This window comes from Sprattus sprattus (genome assembly GCF_963457725.1).
Source record: "Sprattus sprattus genome assembly, chromosome: 11".
NCBI classification, from domain to species: Eukaryota; Metazoa; Chordata; class Actinopteri; order Clupeiformes; family Clupeidae; genus Sprattus; species Sprattus sprattus.
In genome coordinates, this window is record NC_137909.1 from 30,926,492 (window position 1) to 30,951,491 (window position 25,000).

At 46.1% G+C, this 25,000-nt stretch overlaps 3 protein-coding genes across 3 annotated transcripts; 2 read left to right on the forward strand and 1 right to left on the reverse strand.

Moving 5' to 3' along the window:
* Window positions 1-4,920: 4,920 nt before the first annotated feature.
* Window positions 4,921-9,002, forward strand: cplx3a (complexin 3a; the record flags this gene model as incomplete). The annotated part of the gene is made up of 3 exons (XM_080848045.1): window positions 4,921-5,081; window positions 7,449-7,536; window positions 8,775-9,002. 3 exons carry the CDS (start codon window positions 4,921-4,923, stop codon window positions 9,000-9,002), a joined length of 477 nt encoding a protein of 158 aa, XP_080704171.1.
* Window positions 9,003-10,646: 1,644 nt separating this feature from the next.
* Window positions 10,647-15,803, forward strand: mapda (N6-Methyl-AMP deaminase). Its single transcript, XM_080846922.1, has 10 exons — window positions 10,647-10,803; window positions 11,002-11,132; window positions 11,585-11,645; window positions 11,718-11,805; window positions 11,924-12,005; window positions 12,673-12,799; window positions 13,066-13,146; window positions 13,989-14,127; window positions 14,689-14,789; window positions 15,188-15,803. The coding sequence occupies exons 1-10, from the start codon at window positions 10,738-10,740 to the stop codon at window positions 15,389-15,391; spliced, it is 1,080 nt and encodes a 359-aa protein (XP_080703048.1). The 5' UTR covers window positions 10,647-10,737; the 3' UTR covers window positions 15,392-15,803.
* A 1,262-nt stretch (window positions 15,804-17,065) lies between these two features.
* pdp2 (putative pyruvate dehydrogenase phosphatase isoenzyme 2) lies at window positions 17,066-24,019 on the reverse strand. Its single transcript, XM_080847071.1, has 5 exons — window positions 23,968-24,019; window positions 22,544-23,323; window positions 21,734-21,970; window positions 19,254-19,568; window positions 17,066-18,914 (listed from the first exon to the last, which is right to left on the reverse strand). Exons 2-5 carry the CDS (start codon window positions 23,264-23,266, stop codon window positions 18,498-18,500), a joined length of 1,692 nt encoding a protein of 563 aa, XP_080703197.1. The 5' UTR covers window positions 23,267-23,323; window positions 23,968-24,019; the 3' UTR covers window positions 17,066-18,497.
* Window positions 24,020-25,000: the final 981 nt, after the last annotated feature.

Below are 25,000 nucleotides of genomic sequence, written 5' to 3' on the forward strand. Positions count from 1 at the left end.
TGCTAAAAAAGCAGGATAAAGGCAACAGTGACGATCTGTTTATAGCTGCTCTTTGCTAGAGGAGCATTTCATGTTTCTGAGAGGGTTTCACTTGCTGCCTCCCTGGTGTGCTCCTCTTCTCTTCTCTTCTCTTCTCTTCTCTCCTCTCAGGTACTATCCCCTCTGTCTCTGTCCACACACAAATTAAGACAAATAGGTACTATCCTGAACTCTTCCTGAACAGTGAGTTTGGAATGAGAGCTAAACGCATGAGCGCTAATGTATGAGAGCTAATGTATGAGCGCTAACGTATGAGAGCTAATGTATGAGAGCTAATGTATGAGAGCTAACGCATGAGCGCTAATGTATGAGAGCTAACGTATGAGAGCTAATGTATGAGCGCTAACGTATGAGAGCTAACGTATGACAGCTAACGTATGAGCGCTAGCGTATGAGCGCTAATGTATGAGAGCTAACGTATGAGAGCTAATGTATGAGAGCTTACGTATGAGAGCTAACGTATGAGCGCTAACGTATGAGCGCTAACGTATGAGAGCTAACATATGAGCGCTAACGTATGAGAGCTAATGTATGCACGCTAACATATGCGCGCTATAGTCACATCCTCAGTGTCCTCACTGTCTCTGCTACTCACATCTCACTACTCTCATCCCAGCAAAAACACATCTTCCACCACACACACATTACACACACATGAATCACTGCTCCTCATGTGGGGATGTATAATGCAGTAAATGAGTGTGTGTGTGTGTGTGTGTGTTTGGGAGCTCTAGGCAGTGAGGGCATGTTCTCTATGAAATACCAGGGTTTCTGCTGTCAAAGCTCGTTCCCCCTGTCGGTCTGCGCCTTCTTGCTGGCATTTGGACTCCCACCCATATTAAACCACACACACACACACACACACACACACACACACTTAAACCACCACCCACTCCCAGCCTGGAGCCATAAGAATGCCACTCAGGATCTTACTCACAAACCCACACACACACACACACACACACACACACACACACACACACACACACACACACACACACACACACACACACACACACACACACACACTAGAGTGGCTAGGGTTAAAGCCTGATACCCCTCTCCTCTCCTTGCTTTCTCTCCTCTCCTCTCTACTCCTCTGTCTTTTCCTCTGGCACGGCCCTCTTCTCTCCTTTTCTTCCTCTCCTCCTCCTCCCCTCCCCTCCTCCTCCTCATCCTCTCCTGTCCTCTCCTCTCTGTGACCTGATGTGTGTGTGATCCTGGTCAGTGTGTACATCCGTGATGTATAGCGACAGACTGGGCATCAGTGCTGGTGGAGAGTGTGCTGAAGAGATCTGGGGCACGTGCCGTTAGGAGAGGGCCACATGTTGGCGTGTCTGTGTGTGTGTGTGTGTGTGTGTGTGTGTGTGTGTGTGTCTATGCGTGTGTGCGGGTGTGTGTGTATATGCGTGTGTGCGAGTGTGCGTGTGTGTGTGTATATATATATATATATATATGTGCGCCCTTGGCAGGCTGCTTGCACGCCCACACACACACACACACACACACACACACACACACCTAAGCAGTGCTCTCTGCACTCTCACACTCAAAGACAGGCCTAACTGTGTGAGCCCGAGTCACAGGATAGTCTGGCCTCCTGATATTTCCAGAGCCACGACATTCCCCTCCTCCTCCTCTTCCTCCTCCTCCTCCCCCTCCTCCTCCCCCCCCTCCTCCTCTTCCTCCTCCTCCTCCCCCTCCTCCTCCTCCTCCTCCTCTGCTACCACCAGAGATTGCATCATCACCAGAGCTATGCTCATAAGCCTTGTTTTGCTATTAGTGTGGTTAATCATGATGACACAAGTGTTCTGCTAACGGGCAGAAATGATTCCATTAAGAGAAAAATGAATTTGCACTGTGAGAATAAACGGAGGCCACTAATAATAATAATGAGGAAGAAAGAGCTGTAAGCAACGTCCAGCTGGACTGCTTCCCCTGTGTGTGTGTGTGTGTGTGTGTGTGTGTGTGTGTGTGTGTCTGTGTGTCTGTGTGTCTGTGTGTGTGTGACCTGCCCTCTGTTCTGATGCATCTGCAGTCTGCGATGATAAGAGAGGACGAGGAAACACACACACACACACACACACACACACAGGGGAGGACATGGAAAGACACACACACACACACACACAGGGGAGGACATGGAAAGACACACACACACACACACACACACACACACACACACAGGAGGACGAGGACAGGGGAATGTTTTAAACATGGCGTGGGTTCATATTTATACGCCACCTCCCCTAGCCTGTCCTGCATCCACACAAAGCAGATCATCATGCTCGGGCGCTGGCAAGACAATACATTCAAACTGCTATAAATGTCTTTATTCACCTAATACATTCAAACTGCTCCAAATGTCTGTGTGTGTGTGTGTGTGTGTGTGTGTGTCTTTCCATGTCCTCCTGTGTGTGTGTGTGTGGGTGTGTGTGTGTGTGTGTGTGTGTGTGTGTGTCTCAAATGTCTTTATTCACCTCATAATAATGCATAAATGCAAACATGTGACGTAACTCAGCCTTGCTGTAACTGTACAGAAATGACTCACAGCCCTTCTGTTGAAGTCTGCCCAAGCGTGCATCACGAACACACACAAGCCTGGGGCCACTGCCGTTAGTACATATACGTTACTCTAACATGCACCCTTCACACACACACACACACACACACACACACACACACACACACACACACACAGTAAATATACGTTATTCCAACATGCGTGACCTTTACCCCTACGCTTACAAACTACAGCCCCACTGCAATGATGTGTGTGTGTGTGTGTGTGTGTGTGTGTGTGTGTGTGTCTGTCTGTGTGTGTGTCTGTGAGTGAGGTTGTGATCCTTTCTGAGGGGCACGGGGACGACCTTGACGTTATCACATGATTCACCAGCCCACAAGCAGAGAGGCCATCAGCCACAGGTTCCCCATGAGAACACACACACACACACGCACACACACACACACATATACAGTATGGAGAATAGAAGGGTCCCTATGTGCCCGAATGTGTGTTCAAATGATGCTAATTAGCAGTAGCCCTATGACTAACACATGCTCCCACACACAGGCAGGCACACTCTCACACACACACACACAGGCACACTCTAGTACTGTGTTCCTTGCAGGCAGGTAGTAGCTTGATGAGATGAGCGTCCTTGAAGTGAGTACAGAGATGGATCCTTCCTTCGTGCCTTTTTTTCGAGACGCTCGTTCCCTTCCCGAGGAGGTTTTGGTATTTGGTCTGTGATGTAATGGATGTGGCTGTGCCACCATGGGAAAGGTGAGAGGGCAGAGGGGTGGCAGAGGGGTGGCAGAGGGGCAGGAGGTCACCGACGCTGCTCGGGGACACAAAACAATAGACTTGATTACGGGTCTGATTTCCATTTGTATTTAATCATCTGGCCCCCTTTCATCTGCATGAAAAGACCACTTTATTGGCCAAATGGCGAGCTCACAGCAGAAAAACTGGTCTGTAATCAGTCTTCACCACTGAAATATATATGGAGAATAGATATTATGGTATGAAGACTTTCTAATCTAAACGAATCATTCATTAACATTTGCTGGTAAGATTCAACAAGCAAGCCTAAGGTAAGAAACCCCTTCCATCATTTCTCTCTCTCTCTTTCCCACACACACACACACAGAAAGACAGAGAGAGAGAGACAGATGAACTTTTGCAATGTGCCCTGGGAGACGAAGGGAATGGTGTTGGGCACATGGTTAAAGATCGCGTTAATCAGACTTTACTCACCGCTGTGTCTAAGGGGCGCATTGTCAAGGGCTCGTTACTCTACAGCCAGAAGCCCTCTGCGCACAAACGTGCTCTGGTTTCACTCTCCCTTTTTACATTTGCGAGTCGTGTTTGCGCTGGTTTCACTCTCCCTTTTTACATTTGCGAGTCGTGTTTGCGCTGGTTTCACTCTCCCTTTTTACATTTGCGAGTCGTGTTTGCTCTCTGCATTTATGGGCACATTTTATATTTATGTATAAGAGCCATTACTGCCGGCATTTGCCAATACAATTATATCTTGCCAGCAGTGTGCCGTAACATCTTAATGTCAAGAACACACTATAAAAAAACGTATGAAATGGAATATCTAGATCAAATCTAAATTTAGTAAATCTCGTAAATATGTATCTAAATCTAATATGCTAATTCAAATTACGCTTTCCACTAGTGGACATGCCTCCTTCTATTCTTTTTTCTTTCTTTCTTTCTTTCTTTCTTTCTTTCTTTCTTGTCCCATTATGTCCGTTTCTACTCTACATTTGCGCAAACATCTATAGGTTCTGTAGGCGACCTTGTGTGTCTTGAAAGGCGCCCTATAAAAAAAATACATATATATAAAATAAATGTATTATTAAGAGGAGGTTAATGAATGAGAATATATCAGAGTAAGAAGGATGGTATTTATAGTGCTGTCGCCGCCCGCGTGTGACGGGCTGGCGTGTGTGTGTGTTCGCAGCCTCATGTAAACTAAATGCAGGACATGTGTGTGTGTGTGTGTGTGTGTGTGTGAGAGAGTGAATGCACGACATGCATATAAAGAGAAACGCTCCACTCACGCCATGGTCCACAGCGAGTAGGAACTGTCCGCGGCACGTGAGTGCTGAAACTCTCCTTGGACACCGATAAACAATAATCTCAGTAAATTACAACTGTTCAGGAAAACTTGATTAACAGCAAACTTGATTTTGTTCACTCAGAAAACAATATTTACTGTGTTTTGAACCAACGGTTTTTTCTCAAGTCCGAACTTGATTTTGTTCACTCAGAAAACAATATTTACTGTGTTTTGAAACCAACGGTTTTTCTCGAGTCCGACCGATATAATCATCCAGTTAGTTGTTCTCCCTCTACGGAAAGGAGCGATGGCTTTCATGGTGAAACACATGATCGGCGGACAGCTGAAGGATCTGACCGGGGGCATCGGAGAGGAGAAGAAACCAGAAGCAGAAAAGTCCGAGGCCGCTGCAAAAGGGATGACGGAAGAGGAGTTCGAACAGTACCAGGAACAACTGGCGGAAGAGAAGTGAGACAATCTTGTTTTTGGGTTCAGACAACTGTCTTGTTTTGCACGTGTGTGAGTGTGTATGTGTGTAAAGAGATCTCTCTCATCTAGAACACTACTCTGACATTTTCTGAAATTTCTCCTGACTTTGACTATAGATTTGTAAACAAATTAATTAATGTGTGTGTCTTTAGACATGTTCCCTATCCTAGCTAGAGTTAGGTTCCATGGGCTGTGAATGATGATGAACTACATAAAGTTCACCTTCATGATTCTGAAAAAAAATGGGATGCTGCTCACACACTGACGTATAGGGCAATATCAAAGTTCCTCAGAAGTAAATCACTTTGCACCTATGTATTGAATACATCCTGCCATCATATGCAGGTCTTCTTACCACTTCATTTTAGATCATATTTCAGTCTTGTCCTTCCATGCTAAAATGGCTCTCAACTTTTGCAGTGTCATTTGAGAGGCTCTCCGGATCGCTGGTGTTTTTTTTATAGCACCGTGTGGTCCGATCGATGGCCTATGTCACCTTGTCCTAAAGATTCATGTTTTAGAGATCCGCTGGACATGCTGAGTCTGGCAAATAGCGTCAGCCTCCTGTCCGCTGTGTGTCAGTGTGTGTGTGTGTGTGTGTGTGTGTGTGTGTCAGTGAGTTTGTGTGTGTGTGTGTGTGTCAGTTAGTTTGTGTGTGTGTGTGTGTGTGCGTGTGTGTGTGTGTCAGTGAGTGTGTGTGTGTGTGTGTGAATGCGTGTGTGTGTGTGTGTGTGTGTGTGTGTGTGTGTGTGTGTGTGTGTGTGTGTGTGTGTGCGTGCGTGCGTGCGTGCGTGCGTGCGTGCGTGCGTGTGTGTCTGTGTGTGTGTGTGTGTGTGTGTTTATGAGATCCGCTGGACATGCTGAGTCTCACTAATAGCGTCAGCCTCGTGTCTGTGGAGTTGGAGAGTTCACCTCCTTTGGGAAACCAACAGCAGAATCACCAAAGTCAGGACAGAAAGGTCCTCTGTGTGACTCCTCCTGGTCTGTCCGAGTCCTGCTGCTCCATCTAGGGTTGGGTCTCCTGGGTTCTAGACTGAGCAGGGATGGTGACTGCCCTCTTGTGCTAGAGACCACAGCCTGCTATCTTAATTAGTGTGCAATGTGTGCCGTGTGTAAGTGTGTGTCGTGTGTGTGTGTGTGTATGTGCGCCGTGTGTTTGTGCGCCATGTGTGTGTGTGTGTATCTGCATTGTGTGTGTGTGTGTGTGTGTGTGTGTGTGTATGTGCGTTGTGTTTGTGTATCTGCAGTGTGTGTGTGTGTGTCCACTGGAATGAAATGCACGATAGTGTTGGTCTGATGTGAATCTGCAGGATTTTATTTTAGACTGGCAGCTGTAATATTCCCTTGGACACACCAGGCTGTGTGTCAGAGAGGGTGTGTGTGTGTGTGTGTGTGTGTGTGTGTGTGTGTGTGTGTGTGTATATGTGTCAGTGAGTTTGTGTGTGTCCAATTGGAAAAGGTGTGTCTGATCAACACTTATAGGCCGTGTATGTGTGTGTGTGCCGTGTGTGTGTGCCGTGTGTGTGTGTGCCGTGTGTGTGTGTGCCGTGTGTGTGTGTGTGTGTGTGTGTGTGTGTGTGTGTGTGTGTGTGTGTGCCGTGTGTGTGTGTGTGTGCGTATGAATGTGCACCGTGTGTGTGTGTATGTGCAGGATTTTATTTTAGACTGGCAGCTGTATTATTCCCTTGGACACACCAGGCTGTGTGTCAGTGTGTGTGTGTGTGTGTCAGTGAGTGTGTGTGTGTCAATGTCTGTGTCTGTATGTGGCCTGTGTGTGTGTGTGTCAGTGTGTGTGTGTATGTGTGTGTGTGTTTGTCAGTCAGTTTGTGTGTGTCAGTGTGTGCGTGTGTGCGTGTGTGTCCAATTGGAAAAGGTGTGTCTGTTCAAACCTTATACGCTGTGTGTCAGTGAGTGTGTGTCCAATTGGATAAGGTGTGTCTGATCAACCCTTATAGGGTTGCCAGGGGATAGGCACCTGATGTTTGAAGAGCCCAGATATTCAAGCACCCCCATCACTTCACTGCCGGTGCCAAGGCAGCCAAGGCAGCCAAGGCAGCCAAAGCTTTTCACATAATGTCTGAAATATGTAAAGCCTCTTTGTTTTAACAGAGAAATCAGTTGCTGCATTTGTTGTGTGTGTGTGTGTGTGTGTGTGTGTGCGTGCGTGTATGTGTGTGTGTGTGTGTGTGTGCATGCGTGTATGTGTGTGTGTGTGTGCGTGCGTGCGTGTGTGCGTTCGTGCGTGCATGCGTGCGTGTGTGTGTGTGTGAGATAGTGAGTGAGAGAGAGAGAGAGAGAGAGAGAAAAAGAGTTTGAGTATGACTTGCTTGTGTGATGCTCTTCTAGGTTGGAGAGAGATGCCAGTTTTGCCCAGAAGAAGGCAGAGAGAGCCACGATCAGGACACACTTCAGGGACAAGTACCGGCTACCAAAGGTAGTCTGATCGCCATCACCACTGTCCTCTCTATGTAGATATTATCATCCGTAGTACTGCAGTGTTATATGTCTATATACTGTATGTCTATGTCTAATTATATTACTGTGTTATTGCAGCTGTAAATTTACATTTGAGTTTTGTTTGGGGTGTAGAACATAGGCCTAGTTTGGACTCGTTGCATTCTCACTGTCTTTCAGTCATAATCTGTGTTTCTGAAAGTCATAATCTGTGTTTCTGAAAGTCATAATCTGTGATTCTTAAAGTCATAATCTGTGTTTCTGAAAGTCATAATCTGTGTTTCTGAAAGTCATAATCTGTGATTCTTAAAGTCATAATCTGTGTTTCTGAAAGTCATAATCTGTGTTTCTGAAAGTCTTAATCTGTGTTTCTGAAAGTCATAATCTGTGTTTCTGAAATTCCACCTCTTTTCATTTCAGACAGACACAGCTGTATTTGTCAAGAGTAGATGAGACAAGAATCACATTACACATGAGTGTAGCCTAGTTGTAACTTTACATCTGAATCTAGTTTGATATTTTCGAAACATAATTTGGCTTCACCAATACATTTACATTTAGTCATTTAGCAGCCGCTTTTATCCAAAGCCACTTACGAGGATGTATACACATTTAACATTTACACTGATGGCACATCAGGAGCAATTAGGGATTCAGTGTCTTGCTCAAGGACACTTTGACAGGGAATGGAACTAGCAACCTTCTGATTACTAAACGACTTCTCGACCTCCTGTACCCCTGTCGCTTCACTCTTCCCCAATCTGCTCCCATGGAAACGTTCTCTCGGTCCAGAGCGAACTGTGGCCTAGCTGTAACTTTACATCTGAATCTAGTTTGATATTTTCTAACATAATTTGGCTTCAGCTAATGCTCTATGAAGTTTTACTCCCCGTCAGGCAGTCATTCTGTGTGTCCTACACTTGACCTCTTCCCTAATCTGTTCCCCACGTAAACGTTCTCTTGGTCCAGAGCGACTTCTCTACCTCCTGTAACCCTGTCGCCCCAGTAGCATTGCAATAGCAGTGTTTATAGACACACAAACACACACACACACACACACACACACACACACACACACACACACACACACACACACACACACACACACACACACACACACACACACATATCTATCTTTCTCCTATTCTTATTATTAATGTTACTCTCGCCCCGTCTCTTCCCCAATCCGTTCCCCACGGTAACGTTCTCTCGGTCCAGAGCGAGCTGGACGACACCCAGATCCAGGCGGCGGGGGACGACGTGGAGCTGCCCACGGAGCTGGCCCAGATGATCGCCGCGGACAACCAGGAGGAGGAGCAGAAGCAGTCGGTCCTGGGCCAGCTCAACCGCCTCCAGAACCTGGACCTGGACCAGCTGAAGGACAAGGCTCAGGCCACCGTGGAGGACCTGAAGAAGACCACGGCGGACAAGTGTGAGGTCATGTGATCCCACCGCAGAGAGGAGAGGAGGAAGTGTGTGTGTGTGTGTGTGTGTGTCAGTGAGTGTGTGTGTGTGTGTGTGTGTGTGTGTGTGAGTGTGTGTGTGTGTCTGTCAGTGAGTGTATGTCAGTGAGTGTGTGTGTTTGTTTGTGTGTGTCAGTGAGTTTGTGTGTGTGTGTGTGTGTGTGTGTGTGACAGTGAGTTTGTGTGTGTGTGTGTGTGTGTGTGTGTGTGTGTATGTGTGTGTCAGTGAGTTTGTGTGTGTGTGTGTGTGTGTGTCAGTGTGTGTGTGTGTCCAATTGGAAAAGGTGTGTCTGAGGAGTAAGTCGTCCATGCGCTCGGCGTGTTATAAATAAACTGGTCAGGTTTGTGTGAGGATCATTGATGTAGCCCCTCTGTGTGAGTTCACATCATTACAAGTCACTTGATAGATTAAATAAAACACACTTTTGTTCAATATGTTGTGAAGTAAATGGTGTAAAATAGAAAAGCGTTTTACCACGATACGGCCATGACCATGAAAAAAAAGCACACATTTGTAAATATCACTGACAAACTTCTCCTCTGTTTTTTCTTTTAATAAAATGTTCTATCGCTGTTTGGGATTTCTCGTGTGAAGGTGATTCTAAGTTATGCTGAAAGACTGAGTTAGTCTTCATAACTCAAAGACTGAGTTAGTCTTAATTCCTCAAAGACTGAGTTAGTCTTAATTCCTCAAAGACTGAGTTAGTCTTAATTCCTCAAAGACTGAGTTAGTCTTCATAACTCAAAGACTGAGTTAGTCTTAATTCCTCAAAGACTGAGTTAGTCTTCATAACTTACCGCTGTATTACATTACATAACTGGCCATGATGACATGTTACTGAAACTTCAGATAACGAAATCTGGTTTATTTCAGAGGAGTTGGGTGTGGATATCACAGGAGTTGATTTAGTTGGGTGTGGATATCACAGGAGTTTCACAGCACAAATCTAAGTGGAAGGCACAGTCACCTTGCAGATCCAGTGTCATATTGTGTAACCGTAGAACTGTGCTTATTATATTTTTCGATAGGGGTCCAAAAATGACCCTATAATTTTAAAAAGAACAGGCTAAACATTTTGGTAACAAATTACAAATTATTTTGAGGGAAGTTTTATTGAAAGCCTTTATTGTCATTGTATTTGCATACAACGGAATTTTAGGCCACCTGATATGTGTGATCTTTTGACCTTTATGTGATGAACATTGGCTGAAACACTGTAGCCTACATTTAAATGAATTCCTTTTAATATATCATGTATCATGCTATCACGTGTGTAACTGTATGTAATTCAAATGTTATAGGCTACGTTAGCCTAATTAAATAAACTGAAAAGGCGAAATTACAAAATGTTCGAAGCTTATAGCAGCCAACCTGTATCTGAAATCAAAACAGATTAAACACAAAAACTGAATATGAATTCCAAGTGAATATAAAATTAAATATTATAAATCCTAAATCTTGGAGCAACATCGTTGTCTGTTGTGAGAATGGCCGTGTCGTGTGACGAGGATGTGTCGAAGAAGTTGCTTTTTTTTCCTCCTCCACGTAGGAACCACTCTTGCTGGTAAGTGGCATGGAGGAAGAATTTCTGTGATGCAACACATGTCAGATTTGGCATTTTGTAAACGTTATTTCAAAGTGTAGTTTGAAAGAAAGTCTTGAAAGTAAAATACACTTTTTTAACAGGGCGGCATTTTTATCTAAAATTAAGGGGAATATGTCCGAGTGGTCCCACGGCGCGATGGGAGAAGAAATTAATTTCTACCGCCAGTTACCTAAAGTGGTATGTGATTTAACCCTCGCTGGTCAAGTTCGCGAGCTCTCTCATCTCTCTTGTTTGTGTTCTAAGAATACGTATAATAGGTAGGCGCTGGATGCCTTGGCTAATGTAGACTTAAGTATTCAAATAGCTGTAAATAAAAGTCGTAAACTTTAATTATCCTTGAAACAGTGCTCTGTTGTATTTGTTTTTGCCGCACAGGAGCTTCATGCTCACCTCAATGGCTCGGTGAGCTCTGAGACTATAGACAAACTCATTGCTCGCAAACCGCATCTGAACATCCAACACAGCATGACTGCCATTCGCAGTGGGCAGCGGAGGACACTTGATGAGTAAGTCCTTTGGAGCCACTTGTCTGTCAGTAATAGTAAGACTTTATATATGCACCAGTAATCACTGCAAAGTATACCCACATTAATCACATGGGCCACCCCGTCTGCTGAGCAATGAACGTAGTGTACACCGCAAACGAGTAGGCCTACTCTTCTTTCTCAGTACTCATCTTTCTCTTACTATAGAGGTCAGCATTACATTCATGTTGGTATGTGCTTCATCAGGAGTCATTCACTAGGCTTACTGCATATTAAACTGTCTGATTGACTAGCTGCTGCTTTGTCAAAGTCCAAATCGTGTCATTTAATGTGTGGATAAATATTTGGCCGAAAGCATGGGAAATAGGTGGCTGACCTGTCACTGATAACGGTTCTCTGTCAGTATGTTGTCACTAAAGATTGCAAAGTAATGGATGGAGGCCATTTTGAAAGTCCTTCTGTGACTTCCCCAGGTGCTTCCAGGTGTTCAAGGTCATTCATCAGTTGGTTGATACTGAAGAGGATATTCTGATGGTATGTTGAAATCTCTTCCCTTTCACGCTCTTTGGTTGGGTTCGTTTTAAACGATTAATATTGCTTTTCTAGGTTGCCAAAGATGTGATTAAAGAGTTTGCAGATGACGGAGTCAAATATCTGGAGTTGAGGAGTACCCCTCGTGAGGAGCCGAAGACAGGTCTTCCGTTTACCTCAGCTTATAAACAAATCTTCCGTTTACCTCAGCTTATAAACAAACCTAAGGTTTAGTTAGTTTACAATAAAACAGTGTTTCATGACTGTTTTGTTTCAACAAGGACTGACTAAGAAAAGATATGTGGAAACCATCATTGGAGCCATCCAGCAATGTAAACAAGAGGGTGTTGACATAGAAGTCAGGTGGGTATCACAGTAATGTTGACGATTTTACATTTTTGACCAGCTGAAGGTTTCAAAGTTCAAAGCAAATTACAAATATTGTGCGTATGCTACCTCGAGAACATGTGCAGAGCTACGTGTGTTTTCCCTTCAAGCATCTTTTCATAAATGCCGTTTCATGTGCGGAAAAGAAGCTCAGTGTGATTTTAGCGTGTACGCACCGTTTATACATGCAGCCCTTTGATTATAAATGCTCTACTTAAAGGCAAAGTCTGGTTTTGTGACCTTTGAATGACCCCAAACCATAACAACACATCTGAACTTATACTGAATTTATGATGGTAAACTTGATATCTGACAAGATCATGGTTAAACCAGATTTGTGAAGGTACAGAAAATCTTATGCCCAGATTTCTGCGCAGGAACTCTTACATCAATGCGTCTGTGTCATAGGTTCCTATCTGTGCAGGAACTCTTACATCAATGCGTCTGTGTCATAGGTTCCTATCTGTGCAGGAACTCTTACATCAATGCGTCTGTGTCACAGGTTCCTATCTGTGCAGGAACTCTTACATCAATGCGTCTGTGTCATAGGTTCCTATCTGTGCAGGAACTCTTACATCAATGCGTCTGTGTCACAGGTTCCTATCTGTGCAGGAACTCTTACATCAATGCGTCTGTGTCATAGGTTCCTAGTGGCCGTTGACCGCCGGAATGGCTCTGAGGTTGCCATGGAGACGGTGAAGCTGGCGGAAGACTTCATGTTGTCGAGCGACGGCGTTGTGGTCGGGCTGGACCTCAGCGGCGACCCTACCGTGAGTCTCTGAAGCGGTCCCTCCATTAGAACGGGTCCAAACCCCGAGGGTAGCTGCCTAGGGAACACTCTTGGTTCTGATCCACATATCATATCCGGGTCAGGGTAGGACCAGGGGCTGACTTTTAACGTCTGTTTAAGAAGGGCCACTCCGCTCTTGTTCCTGGGGTGTTTTTAATACTAGACTTCTCGTGTCTGTTTAAGAAGGGCCACTCCGCTCTTGTTCCTGGGGTGTTTTTAATACCAGACTTCTCGTGTCTGTTTCAGGTGGGCCACGGCAGAGACCTTCTTCCTGCTCTACAGAAAGCCAAGAGCTGCGGACTGAAACTGGCCTTGCACCTGTCAGAGGTACAGCCTTACACCTGTTAGAGGTACACCCTTACACCTGTCAGAGGTACAGCCATGCACCTGTCACAGGTACAGCCTTACACCTGTTAGAGGTACAGCCATGCACCTGTCACAGGTACAGCCTTACACCTGTCAGAGGTACAGCCTTACACCTGTCAGAGGTACAGCCATACACCTGTCAGAGGTACAGCCTTACACCTGTCAGAGGTACAGCCTTACACCTGTCAGAGGTACAGCCTTTTACCTGTTAGAGGTACAGCCATGCACCTGTCACAGGTACAGCCTTACACCTGTCAGAGGTACAGCCTTACACCTGTCAGAGGTACAGCCTTACACCTGTTAGAGGTACAGCCTTGTCCTGTCAGAGAGGTACAGCCTTACACCTGTCAGAGGTACAGCCTTACACCTGTCAGAGGTACAGCCCAGCAGTGTGGGCTAGTAAGCCAAATCTGAATGGAATCTGTGACCAAACCAGTTCAAACCAATTCCCCAGTGGTTGAGATGTTGCCATCTAGACATTTCTGTAAACATTTAACTTCCATTAGAAGTGGCGATCATACGTATAGGTGTGTGTTTCATCATTCGTCATCCTGAGGAGTAGGGCGTTCTAGTGACAGTGTGTTTAAACTATGCGTAGCAGCCTAAGACGTCTCTCCCACACTCTCCCAGGTCTCGTCTCAGGCTGTGTGTGTGTGTGTGTGTGTGTGTGTGTGTGTGTGTGTGTGTGTGTGTGTGTGTGTGTGTGTGTGTGTGTGTGTGTGTGTGTGTGTGTGTGTGTGTGTGTGTGTGTGTGTGTGTGTGTGTGTGTGTGTGTGTGTGTGTGTGTGTTTCTGTTCTCCCAGGTCTCGTCTCAGGCTGAGGAGTCTGAGGTGCTGTTGGACCTCCCTCCAGACCGCATCGGCCACGGGACCTTCCTTCACCCTGAGGTGGGGGGGACGTGCAGCCTCGTCGAGAAGGTCAGGAAGAATAATATACCTCTGGGTAAGTCATGATTAATATACCGGCTACCACACACACACACACACACACACACACACACACACACACACACACATTCCCCACATGAGCACGGACTGGTCAGATATGTTCGACTGTACATTGTCCAAATCTGTTCAACAATAGTTTGCAGGTTTTGTTTTGTTACCTCTGGGTAATTCAGGAAGAATAATATACCTCTGGGAAAGTCAAGAATAATATTCCTCTGGGTGAGTCAGGAATAATAATATTCCTCTGGGTGAGTCAGGAATAATAATATTGCTCTGGGTGAGTCAGGAATAATATACCTCTGGGAAAGTCAAGAATAACATTCCTCTGGGTGTGACAGGAATAATATTCCTCTGGGTGAGTCAGGAATAATATTCCTCTGGGTGAGTCAGGAAGACTAATATACCGTTGGGTAATTCAGAAAGAATAATATACCTCTGGGTAAGTCATTAGGAATAGTTTACCTCTGAATGAATAAATGAACATATGTAAGATATGTAATATGATTTTCAGTGTTCATCAAATTGCTAAGAAGATCCCCTGTTTGTTTCCTTGCAGAGCTGTGCTTGACCTCTAATGTGAAAGGTCAAACAGTCCCCTCGTATGATAAACATCACTTCCTGTACTGGTACAACCTGGGGCATCCCTGTGTCATCTGTGTGAGTAGTGCCCTCTCTGTCAACACACAGTTAAACTTCCAGACTGAATTTAAATATACATACTACCAGTGGCTATTTGAATACCTGGTGACTGTCAGTGTGGTGTTTGAGGCGTGTGTCTTTTGTGGTATGGTAATCTGTTATGTATGTTGGATGATTTGACTTCGGATGGATTCTTTAGGTGAAGTGTGGTGGTAATAATATGTTTAACATCAAGCACCATGCAGCGATACAAAAGATTCATGATCTTGTAGTGTGGCTAGCCTTCCGACCAAGACGAAGCCCGAAGTCGTGGCTCTGTGATCGCATAGTGTGACATGTTAAATCGTGAAGGATTGTTCGACAATCGTGTAGTGTGAACCGGCCATAAGCAAAATCTCCTCTATTTCTGTTCTCAGACCGACGACAAAGGTGTGTTCTGCACGGAACTCTCCCAGGAGTACCAGCTGGCGGCCTCGACCTTTGACCTCAGCAGGGAGGCCATGTGGGACCTATCCCAGAAGGCCATTGGTTGCAGCTTCGCCCCCGAGTCTGTGAAGCAGCGTCTGGAGCAGACGTGGGCCGAGCTGAGGCCTCAGGTTCTACAGACTCGGGTTCCATAGCTCTCGGGTTCTCCTGAGACGGAACCGTGGAACTCCGAGCTGTTCTCAGGAACTCACCATCCTCCTCCTCCTTTTCCTCCTCTTCCTCCTCCAGAAACGTGACTGATGGTCCTCGCCAGAGCAGCCGTCAGAAACTTGTGATCACTACGGGTCAGATTTTTCAGCCATGAATGTGGACAACGGTGTGCCGGATGGGCTATAATCTAGGGATTCATTTATTTCCGGGTTTAAAATACGCCATGTTAAGTGTTAAAATGTGTTTTTAATCTCCACCAACATTCTCAGCTTGAGCTGATCTACCTCCAGTGGAATTTAGTGCCTAGAGACAATTGTATTGTTATGGCGCTTGATAAATAAAATTTAATTGAATTCACCTTAGATCAGTTTTTTATGGAAGTTGCCTGAAAATATATTAGTAGTTCTACCACCACGAGGCTATGAGTTTTTGTTTGTTATTGTTTTTAGTTTTGCTAGTTATTGTCATGAATCATGAGAGGGTTGCAGACACAGTCTGATACTGATTTACCAGTGGAAACTAAGACATTGGAAAGGTGCAGTTCCTTCAGGCCCCAGCAGGTGGCAACATTCTTCAGTGCCTCTGTGGCTTGGAGTGCAGGCACCTACCGCTGTGTGCTGTTGCTACCACTGTCTTAAGAGTGTAGGGAGTGTTTCAGAGAGGCCTTTTTGAGAGCAAGCGAGCTGTTGCTTCTGAGTGTAAAGGTGATGTTTAAAAAAGGCCTTTTTAAGAGCGAGCGAGCGAGCGAGCAAGCGTTGGTTCCTGTTTTAGATTAGGTTAGATTCAACTTTATTGTCATTGCACAGAGTACAAGTACTGAGACAACGAAATGCAGTTTAGCATCCAACCAGAAATGCAAAATAGCAAAAAAAAAGTGCAGAGTATGTGCATATGTAAAGTGGAATAAGTGAATAAATAAGATATATACAGTAAGAGTTAGGTATGAAATATGAACAGAATTGGGACTAGCAGCAATTGAGGTAGGAAGTGTAGATAGATATGAAATATATAAAGTGCAGGTGTAAGTATTAGTGGTGGTAATAAGTAAAGAGAAGTGAATGAGGTAGTAGTAGTAATATAATGATTAGTAAGTGTTGTAAGGTGTAAGTACAGTTAGTACAGTCATACAGCAAAAATGGATTGGAAGTACAGTTAATACAGTAAAAAGTGGGATAAACAGTAAAAGTGGGATAAAAAAAAGACATTCTTGTGCAAATGTTCAGTGGTTGGAGGGTGTGTGGCAGTACAACCCTAGAGCACCCTAGACTGGTTGAACCTGACACAAACTGACATTGTGAACGTGTAATAAAGTCTGTCTGCTACAGATGAGTGTCTGGGTCAGCTCCCTGTAGGCCCCTCTGGAACATGGTCCCATTCATCCAAGCTCCAACCATAACTAATAATAACGTATGATAAAAATAATAAAATTGATTATACAATAAAACAAATGCAGAATGTGAATGAAAGATTTAGATTCATGTTTGTATAACTTGACATGACTCCAGCCATGAATAGCTGCCCTCCACTGCAAAGATCAAAAAGTAATGCAGGTGAATTTAAGAAATGACACCACACCTGCGCAGATAGTTGAGTAACAGACATGTTTATTCTTTTCAGTTCTCTCCAAAACAAGAGGCAGTAACAGATACGACATTGTGAACAGCTCTATGCACGTTCATATGTAACATGGTTCCACTAGTTTCACAAGTGACATGGTTGAACCCTAATAATAGGTTACATAGTTAACCATGTGCAGAGTTCAGAGTCCTGTATGACGTTAAGGTTTGCAGCGTAGAGGCTTGTAGACAATTACTGATAGTGCTTAGCAGTGCAAAGGACACATGAAAAAGATCTTTAAAAGATATGGGGGGGGGGGGGTTCTGAAGTGCCCCCCCCCGCCCCCCCAACTGAGTTTCCTCCTCAGAGGCCTCAGTGAGCTTAGCCCCCGTTTGTGACTCAGGTATTAGCATGGTGCTAGCATGTAAAACTTCCCACTAAAAATCTTCCCAAACTGATCCGTTTAGAAAAGAGATTCATTAGAAAAGAGCATTCAACACACATGAACACAAGGTGCGTATAGGCTTGACTTAAACAACATAAAGCAACATGAGGAAAAAAAGTGTACAGAAAGAAATAGGGTGAAGTATTAAACACTACACTACTCTTTCCCAGAGCCTCTCCAGGCTACATTTACTAGCATCTCAGCTCCATTCACTAGCATCTTAGCTACAGTCACTAGCATCTCAGCTCCATTCACTAGCATCTCAGCTACAGTCACTAGCATCTCAGCTCCATTCACTAGCATCTCAGCTCCATTCACTAGCATCTCAGCTCCATTCACTAGCATCTCAGCTACAGTCACTAGCATCTCAGCTCCATTCACTAGCATCTCAGCTCCATTCACTAGCATCTCAGCTACAGTCACTAGCATCTCAGCTACAGTTACTAGCATCTCAGCTACAGTCACTAGCATCTCAGCTACAGTCACTAGCATCTCAGCTAAAGTCACTAGCATCTCAGCTCCATTCACTAGCATCTCAGCTACAGTCACTAGCATCTCAGCTACAGTTACTAGCATCTCAGCTACAGTCACTAGCATCTGAGCTACAGTCACTAGCATCTCAGCTTAAGTCACTAGCATCTGAGCTACAGTCACTAGCATCTCAGCTAAAGTCACTAGCATCTCAGCTACAGTCACTAGCATCTCAGCTACAGTCACTAGCATCTCAGCTACAGTCACTAGCAGGGCCTTTCCAGGGCTTTCATAAACACACCGTCTGGTTCATAGGACGTCTGGAGCTCGTCACACACTAAATGTACCAAACAAGGTGACAGTGTTATGAGCCTGCTTGCTTAATGAGATGAGTTGAGATGCGTACGGAAGGGTCATAGAGTGTGTGTGCTGCGACGTAACAAAAGTGAACCCTACACAGGTGTGTGTGTGTGGTCTCTCTGTACATAGGTGTGTGTGTTTTCTCTGTACATAGGTGTGTGTGTTGAGGATTAGCGACTGCCTGCGACGTAACAAAAGTGAACCGTGTGTGTTCTCTCTGTACAAGGGTGTGTGTGTGTGTGTGTGTGTGTGGAGGATTAGCGAGTGCCTTTGTGATGTGCTGATTTGTGCAGGTTGGAGTTGAAGTAGACCACGGTGACGGTGATGTCGTCCCGGTACATGCGCGCCAGGTCGTCGGGCAGTGCCATCATGGCGGCCAGCCTCTCCTGGTCCAGCTCCCCGTACTCGTTGGTGCCGAGCGCGTGGCGGATCAGGTGCGTGGCCACGTTCAGGTCCGGTGCCGGCGCCGCCCGCTGCCGACGCCGCCGCAACAGCTGGCGCATCTGTCCCAGGCTGAACTGCCGGTCTCGGGCGGAGACGGGCGCCTGCAGGTGTACGCCCGTCAGGTGCTGCGCCACCAGCCGCACCGCCTCCTCGTTGCCCAGCTCGTCCCAGAGCCCGTCCGACGCCAGGATGAGGAAGCGGTCCTGCGGGCGCAGCCGGTGGAAGGTCACCTGTGAGATCAAATCAAAATGTAACAAATGAAATATAGCAGACATAAAACAGCGAGTGAGGTTCACATGTGGAAAATGTAAGGCCAGAAATACAGCAGACCATAACTCAATAACAGAGTGGGAAAGGGTGGCATTCATAGACAGACCGGAGAAAGCACTTGACAATATGCAAGGTGCAGATCAGCAGATAGAAATACAGAAGTACTTATGTTCCATTGATGTATCATTCTTGACTGCATTGCATTGATTGGTTGTATTGTGTCATCATTTACCAAGTAAACTTATCTTGCTACAAAAAAGCTTCGTCCGGTGACTCCTCTCTAGATCTACCTAACACACCTCGGGGACGGCGTCCAGGTAAGGGGGCGTCAGGTAGTGGGGCGGGGAGTACTGGAAGAGGTGCAGTTCCTCCAGGTCGCAGCAGGTGGCGCCACTCTCCAGCACGCTCTGCTGCAGCTCGCGGCTCCACTTGAAGCGCACGTCCCCGAAGGCGCGCAGCGGCATGAGCATGCCCAGCAGGCGCTCGTCCACCACCACCGTGTCGCGCTCCGCCAGAGGGTGCTGTGCCCGCACGCGTGCCAGCTCGGCGGGGTTCAGAGCCGTGTGGTCGCGTGACAGCGGCACCGCACTCCAGCTGCCGTCCTCATCCTGCACCTGAAACAGCAGCACAGGAAATGACATCACACACCGCTCACACTGAAACAGCGGCACAGGAAATGACATCACACACCGCTCACACTGAAACAGCGGCACAGGAAATGACATCACACACCGCTCACACTGACCAGCAGCACAGGAAGATTAGGGCTGAAACAATTACTCAGGTCAACAAGCTCTGATGACATGCACTCCTCATTTCTCCCTCTCGCACGTGTGGTCACACACATACACACAGCTGTTGAGCTTTGAACGTGGTTGCGGGACGCACTATTGGTATTGTTGTTTAAAAACGCAAAAGTACTTTTTATCCGATTACTCAATTAATCGATGGAATACTCGATAGAATACTCGATTCCAAAAAGATTCGATAGTTGCAGCTCTACAGGAAATCACATACCGCTCACACTGACCAGCAGCATCTTAATACCCAGATCACACTGACCAGCAGCATCTTAATACCCAGATCACACTGACCAGCAGCATCTTAATACCCAGATCACACTGACCAGCAGCATCTTAATACCCAGATCACACTGACCAGCAGAACAGCACTAAGGTACTGATCCAGTATCCAGATGCACGCCATACCAACAGGCTATCTGCAACTTTAGCACTTAGTATTACTGTAGCACATTGCTGTATATTGTAATTGTACAGTATTACTGTATTGTACTTATATGTCTACAGTCTTACTGTAATAGCTCAGTGCTGAATATTGTACTTGTAAGTCTATAATCTTATTGAGGCCTATATTTGGGGTAATAACTCAGTTGTAGTAATCCGTCTGGCTAAGGTGAGCCTTCATCGCTTTAAAAGGCCACGGACATGAGATATGGCTTAACTACAGTTCACACACACACACACACACACACACACACACACACACACACACACACACACACACACACACACACACACACACACACACACACACACACACACACAAACACACACACAAACACAGGCTTTCATCGCTTTAAAAGGCCACAGACATGAGATATGGCTTAACTACAGTTCACACACACACACACACACACACACACACACACACACACACACACACACACACACACACACACAAACACACACACAAACACAGGCTTTCATCGCTTTAAAAGGCCACAGACATGAGATATGGCTTAACTACAGTTCACACACACACACTCACACACACACACACACACACACAAACACACACACAAACACAGGCTTTCATCGCTTTAAAAGGCCACAGACATGAGATATGGCTTAACTACAGTTCACACACACACACTCACACACACACACACACACACACGCACACACACACACACACACACACACAGGCCTTCATCGCTTTAAAAGGCCACGGACATGAGCTATGGCTAAACTACAGTTCTCAAGTTCTTCAAAGTGGTCGTAATGATTTGGGTATTGATTTGGCATTGATGCACTTCCCTGTTGTCTCACGATGCCAGGCAAACAGAAGAATCTCAAGCTGACTAGAAATGACCCTCTATATTTCAATTCACTAATATGATTCATTGTTGTCCAAATTACCTGGACTCACTGGATGGCGTTAAATAAAGCAGTGAGAGGTAGAGTTAGTGAGAGATAGAGTTAGCGAGAGATAGAGTTAGCGAGAGATAGTGGTTAAGTCAACAGTACCTTGCGTTCCAAAACAATAATCTGTTTGCTTAGTGCGTAGAGATAAGAACATTATGGCTTTTTGCCTCAGCAAGGCTACCCTGACATATGAAAAGTGCAGTGTCACCCCCATGATGGCATGACCCTCTCCCATAGAGTGTACAGGTGCTACCCACCCCCAAGATGGCATGACCCTCTACCATAGAGTGTACAGGTGCTGCCAACTCCAATAGAGCGCACAGGTGCTTCCCACGCCCCCCAATGATGGTATGACCCTCTCCCATAGAGCGTACAGGTGCTACCCACCCCCAAGATGGCATGACCCTCTACCATAGAGTGTACAGGTGCTGCCAACTCCAATAGAGCGCACAGGTGCTTCCCACGCCCCCCAATGATGGTATGACCCTCTCCCATAGAGCGTACAGGTGCTACCCACCCCCAAGATGTCATGACCCTGTGTGTCTGTGTGTGTGTGTGTGTGTGTGTGTGTGTGTGTGTGTGTGTGTCCCATAGAGTGTACAGGTGCTACCCACCCCCATGACGGCGCGGCTGTCCCCGACGTTGGCCACGTACACGCCCTCCGTGGTGACGTGTGTGAGGCAGGCGGTGCTGCCAGCGAAGGCGGCCTGGACGGCGGTGCTGCGCATGAGCTCGTTGGCCAGCGGCACCTGAGCCTCCAGGGACAGGTCGGAGTCCAGACGCTGGAAGGCGTGGCTCAGGGCGTCCGGCGGGCTCAGGCCCTCGCCGTGCTCCGTGCTGTCCAGCAGCTCCTGCCAGCAGGGGGAATAAAGACACATTCAGCATCTGTACTTTGTGTGTGTGTGTGTGTGTGTGTGTGTGTGTGTGTGTGTGTGTGTGTTAGGGGGCATCTCAACATATCAACCGTCTGGGGTTGCATTTTGTTCGGACACACATAAAAATGACTTTTGCAAAGTTTTGGGGAAATTCATTGAGATTGAGAGGTGGAACACAGCATGTGAAAAATATGAAAAAAGGGCCTTTTTTTTGCACTGGTATTTTCTTAAGGACATGCATAGTGCATACTTCTTGAAACCAAACATTGAAACCAAAGCCCAAAGTGGCCCCAGAGAACGATATCACAAATTGTCCGCTTTATCTTGGCTCCCCCAATGGGTAAAAGCTGATGTGCCGTTCCACCTCTAGAACACCACGTATCGCAAAAATATATTAGCATTTATTGCTTTTGCATGGATGGTAACACTTTGAGCACCCACACAGATCAATATGCTGGAACTGTGTATTTTGATGCACCCTAACACACAGACACGCAAACGCACACACACACACACACACACACACACACACACACACACACACCCTACCTGCCAGAAGACGCGCAGGTGCTGCACGTACAGCTCGGCCGACTCGCGGTAGTTGTAGTCGTTGTGGTGCTTGTACCACTGCAGGATGGGCGGCACGGGGCGGTCCGTCTCCATGGCGACCTCCAGGTCCCCCAGGCTGGCCTCCGGCATCATCGCCGTGGCGACGTAGTAGGGCAGGCGCTCGCTGACGGCCTGGGCGCAGGCGTGGCCCCCGTGCCCGTCGAAGACGCCGAAGAGCATGCCGCGCGTCCGCAGGCAGGTGGCGGCACAGCGCCGGTCCTCCAGCGGCACGTTGGCGGCCAGCTGGTTGCTCTCGAACTTCAGCACGGGGCTCGGGCCGCCGCGGCCGTCGAACTCCGGCACGCGCACCGACTGCTCGTTGGCGCGCAGCACATGGTCCAACTGGAGCCGGCCCAACTGGTAGTTCAGGTCGTGTTTGGGGGAAGGGACGTCATCGTCGTCGTTGTCCTCGTCGGAGCCTCCATGCGTGTGGGAGGACAGAGGACGCGTCGGCTGCAGACGCCCGGGGCAGCAGGAGGATGATGAGGACGAGGAGGGGAGAGAGCGCAGGGGTCTGCAGGAGGACGAGGAAGAGGAGGACGAGGAGGAGAGGAGCGAGAGCAGGGGTCTGTGGAGAACAGGCCGGTTGAAGGAGAGAGGCAGGACCAGTGTGCTGTGGCTTCGCACTTGAGAGAGGACTCGCATACACACACACCTAGACATCCCAACCACAGCCGCAGACCACTAGTCTCCAACTGGTCACACCTGGTACAGCAACATCTACAGGAGATTCATTACAACATAATTACAGGAAATAAAAATTGACATTGAAATAATAGCCATACTTGCTGCAACATCATATCTTTTGAGTATTAACTAACGTACATCCATTTCAAATGGACATATCCACTACCACAGTCCATTGGAAAACATTCAAAGCAGGAAGTTTCATGGTGACAAATCTTCATCATACAAACTTAGGCAACTGAAGGACAGTTCCAATATTGTGCAATTCTTTCGGATATTACGGTTGTAACTCTGGCACTACAGAGGTTAGCAACAGTTATGGTACAGCAAATACAGACTTAGCTAGTTTAGAGTGTACGTTGTTTGGCAAGATGACAGTTTATCTGATGCCTACGCGTAATGTCTGAATAAAACCTCCGACAACATGACACTAAACATAACTAGCAACAGTTTACCTTGGCTAAACGTTAAACCAAACACAAACAAATGAGTTGGGTTAAACTAAGTTAAGTGAACAAGCTAACGTTGTTCAGCTATCGATAGCTTAATTTAGCGTTACAGAGCCAAACAAGCAGTCTTAGCTTAAGTCATTTTAATGTGACAGTTTCAGAAATCATTGTATACGATTGTGTCAATAGATAGCACTAACGTTGGTGATTTATTCATTCAAACAGTACCTGTAGGATCCAAATCCAACACGGGGGAAACAATCCTCACCCGGTGTCAGTTTGCCAGTGTCTACTTCCTGTCTTTCCGTCTACGTCACACAATTAACCCTTTCAATACCGCCATAGACGTTAAAGAGAAACTTCGAGGTTTTGGGCCCTATTTTTAGGTCATTTCAGGCCCAAATTCGACAAGTGACAATTAACGATCGGAATCGGGATCCCAACAGTGAAACACCTGCACCGGTTTACCTCAATAACTGTTAAGAAACTGTAGAAAACTGTTTGTACAGTCAGTGTTTTACCGCTCTCTTATTTTAGTCTGTGATGCAGCACCCCAGTCGGTGCCGTTAGATGCTGGAGTGGGCACTCGAAGGAGAGCGCCTGTCTTCGATAATCGATCAAATCGAGGGTTCTGATGGGAAACTAATCCATACGTTTTCCTCCCAGTTTACAAAACACACAACCCCACCTGATAATTACAAAAGTGCCAAAGTTTCTATCATTATTATGATGTACAATATGACCCTTAGGCAGCTCAGCACATATTCCATTTACCTCAGTGTAGATATTAATGTTCCATGTCAGCCTGTCACAACCAGCGCGTGACTCCTCTGAAGCGCATCCTTCTGCTGACAATCCCTGATGAAATGTACGCTATTATTTATCCTTTGGATTAAAAAGAATTGGTAAAATACTCCTCGTCTCTAAACAAAGAGGTAACAAACTCGGTTGATAATCCTTTCATTGTTATAACGCCATACGGTAGTTTAATATCATACATGTTGAATGAGTCCGGTGTATTTAATAAACAGTTATTTACAACAGCTGATCCCTGGTTGTTAGCTAATTAAGCTAATGTATCGATAGCTGGGGTAAGCAAAAAGTTAACTTTGAGACATAGACTGTCATTCTTACCTGCCTAAAGATAAGTCAGTAAAGTCTTTAATTTCAACTGTACATTATTTTTATTCAACACATTATTACAGTCATTCGCTGTCAATGAAGTGCGGGAACGGTCAGTTGAATTGGCTTACATTAGCTC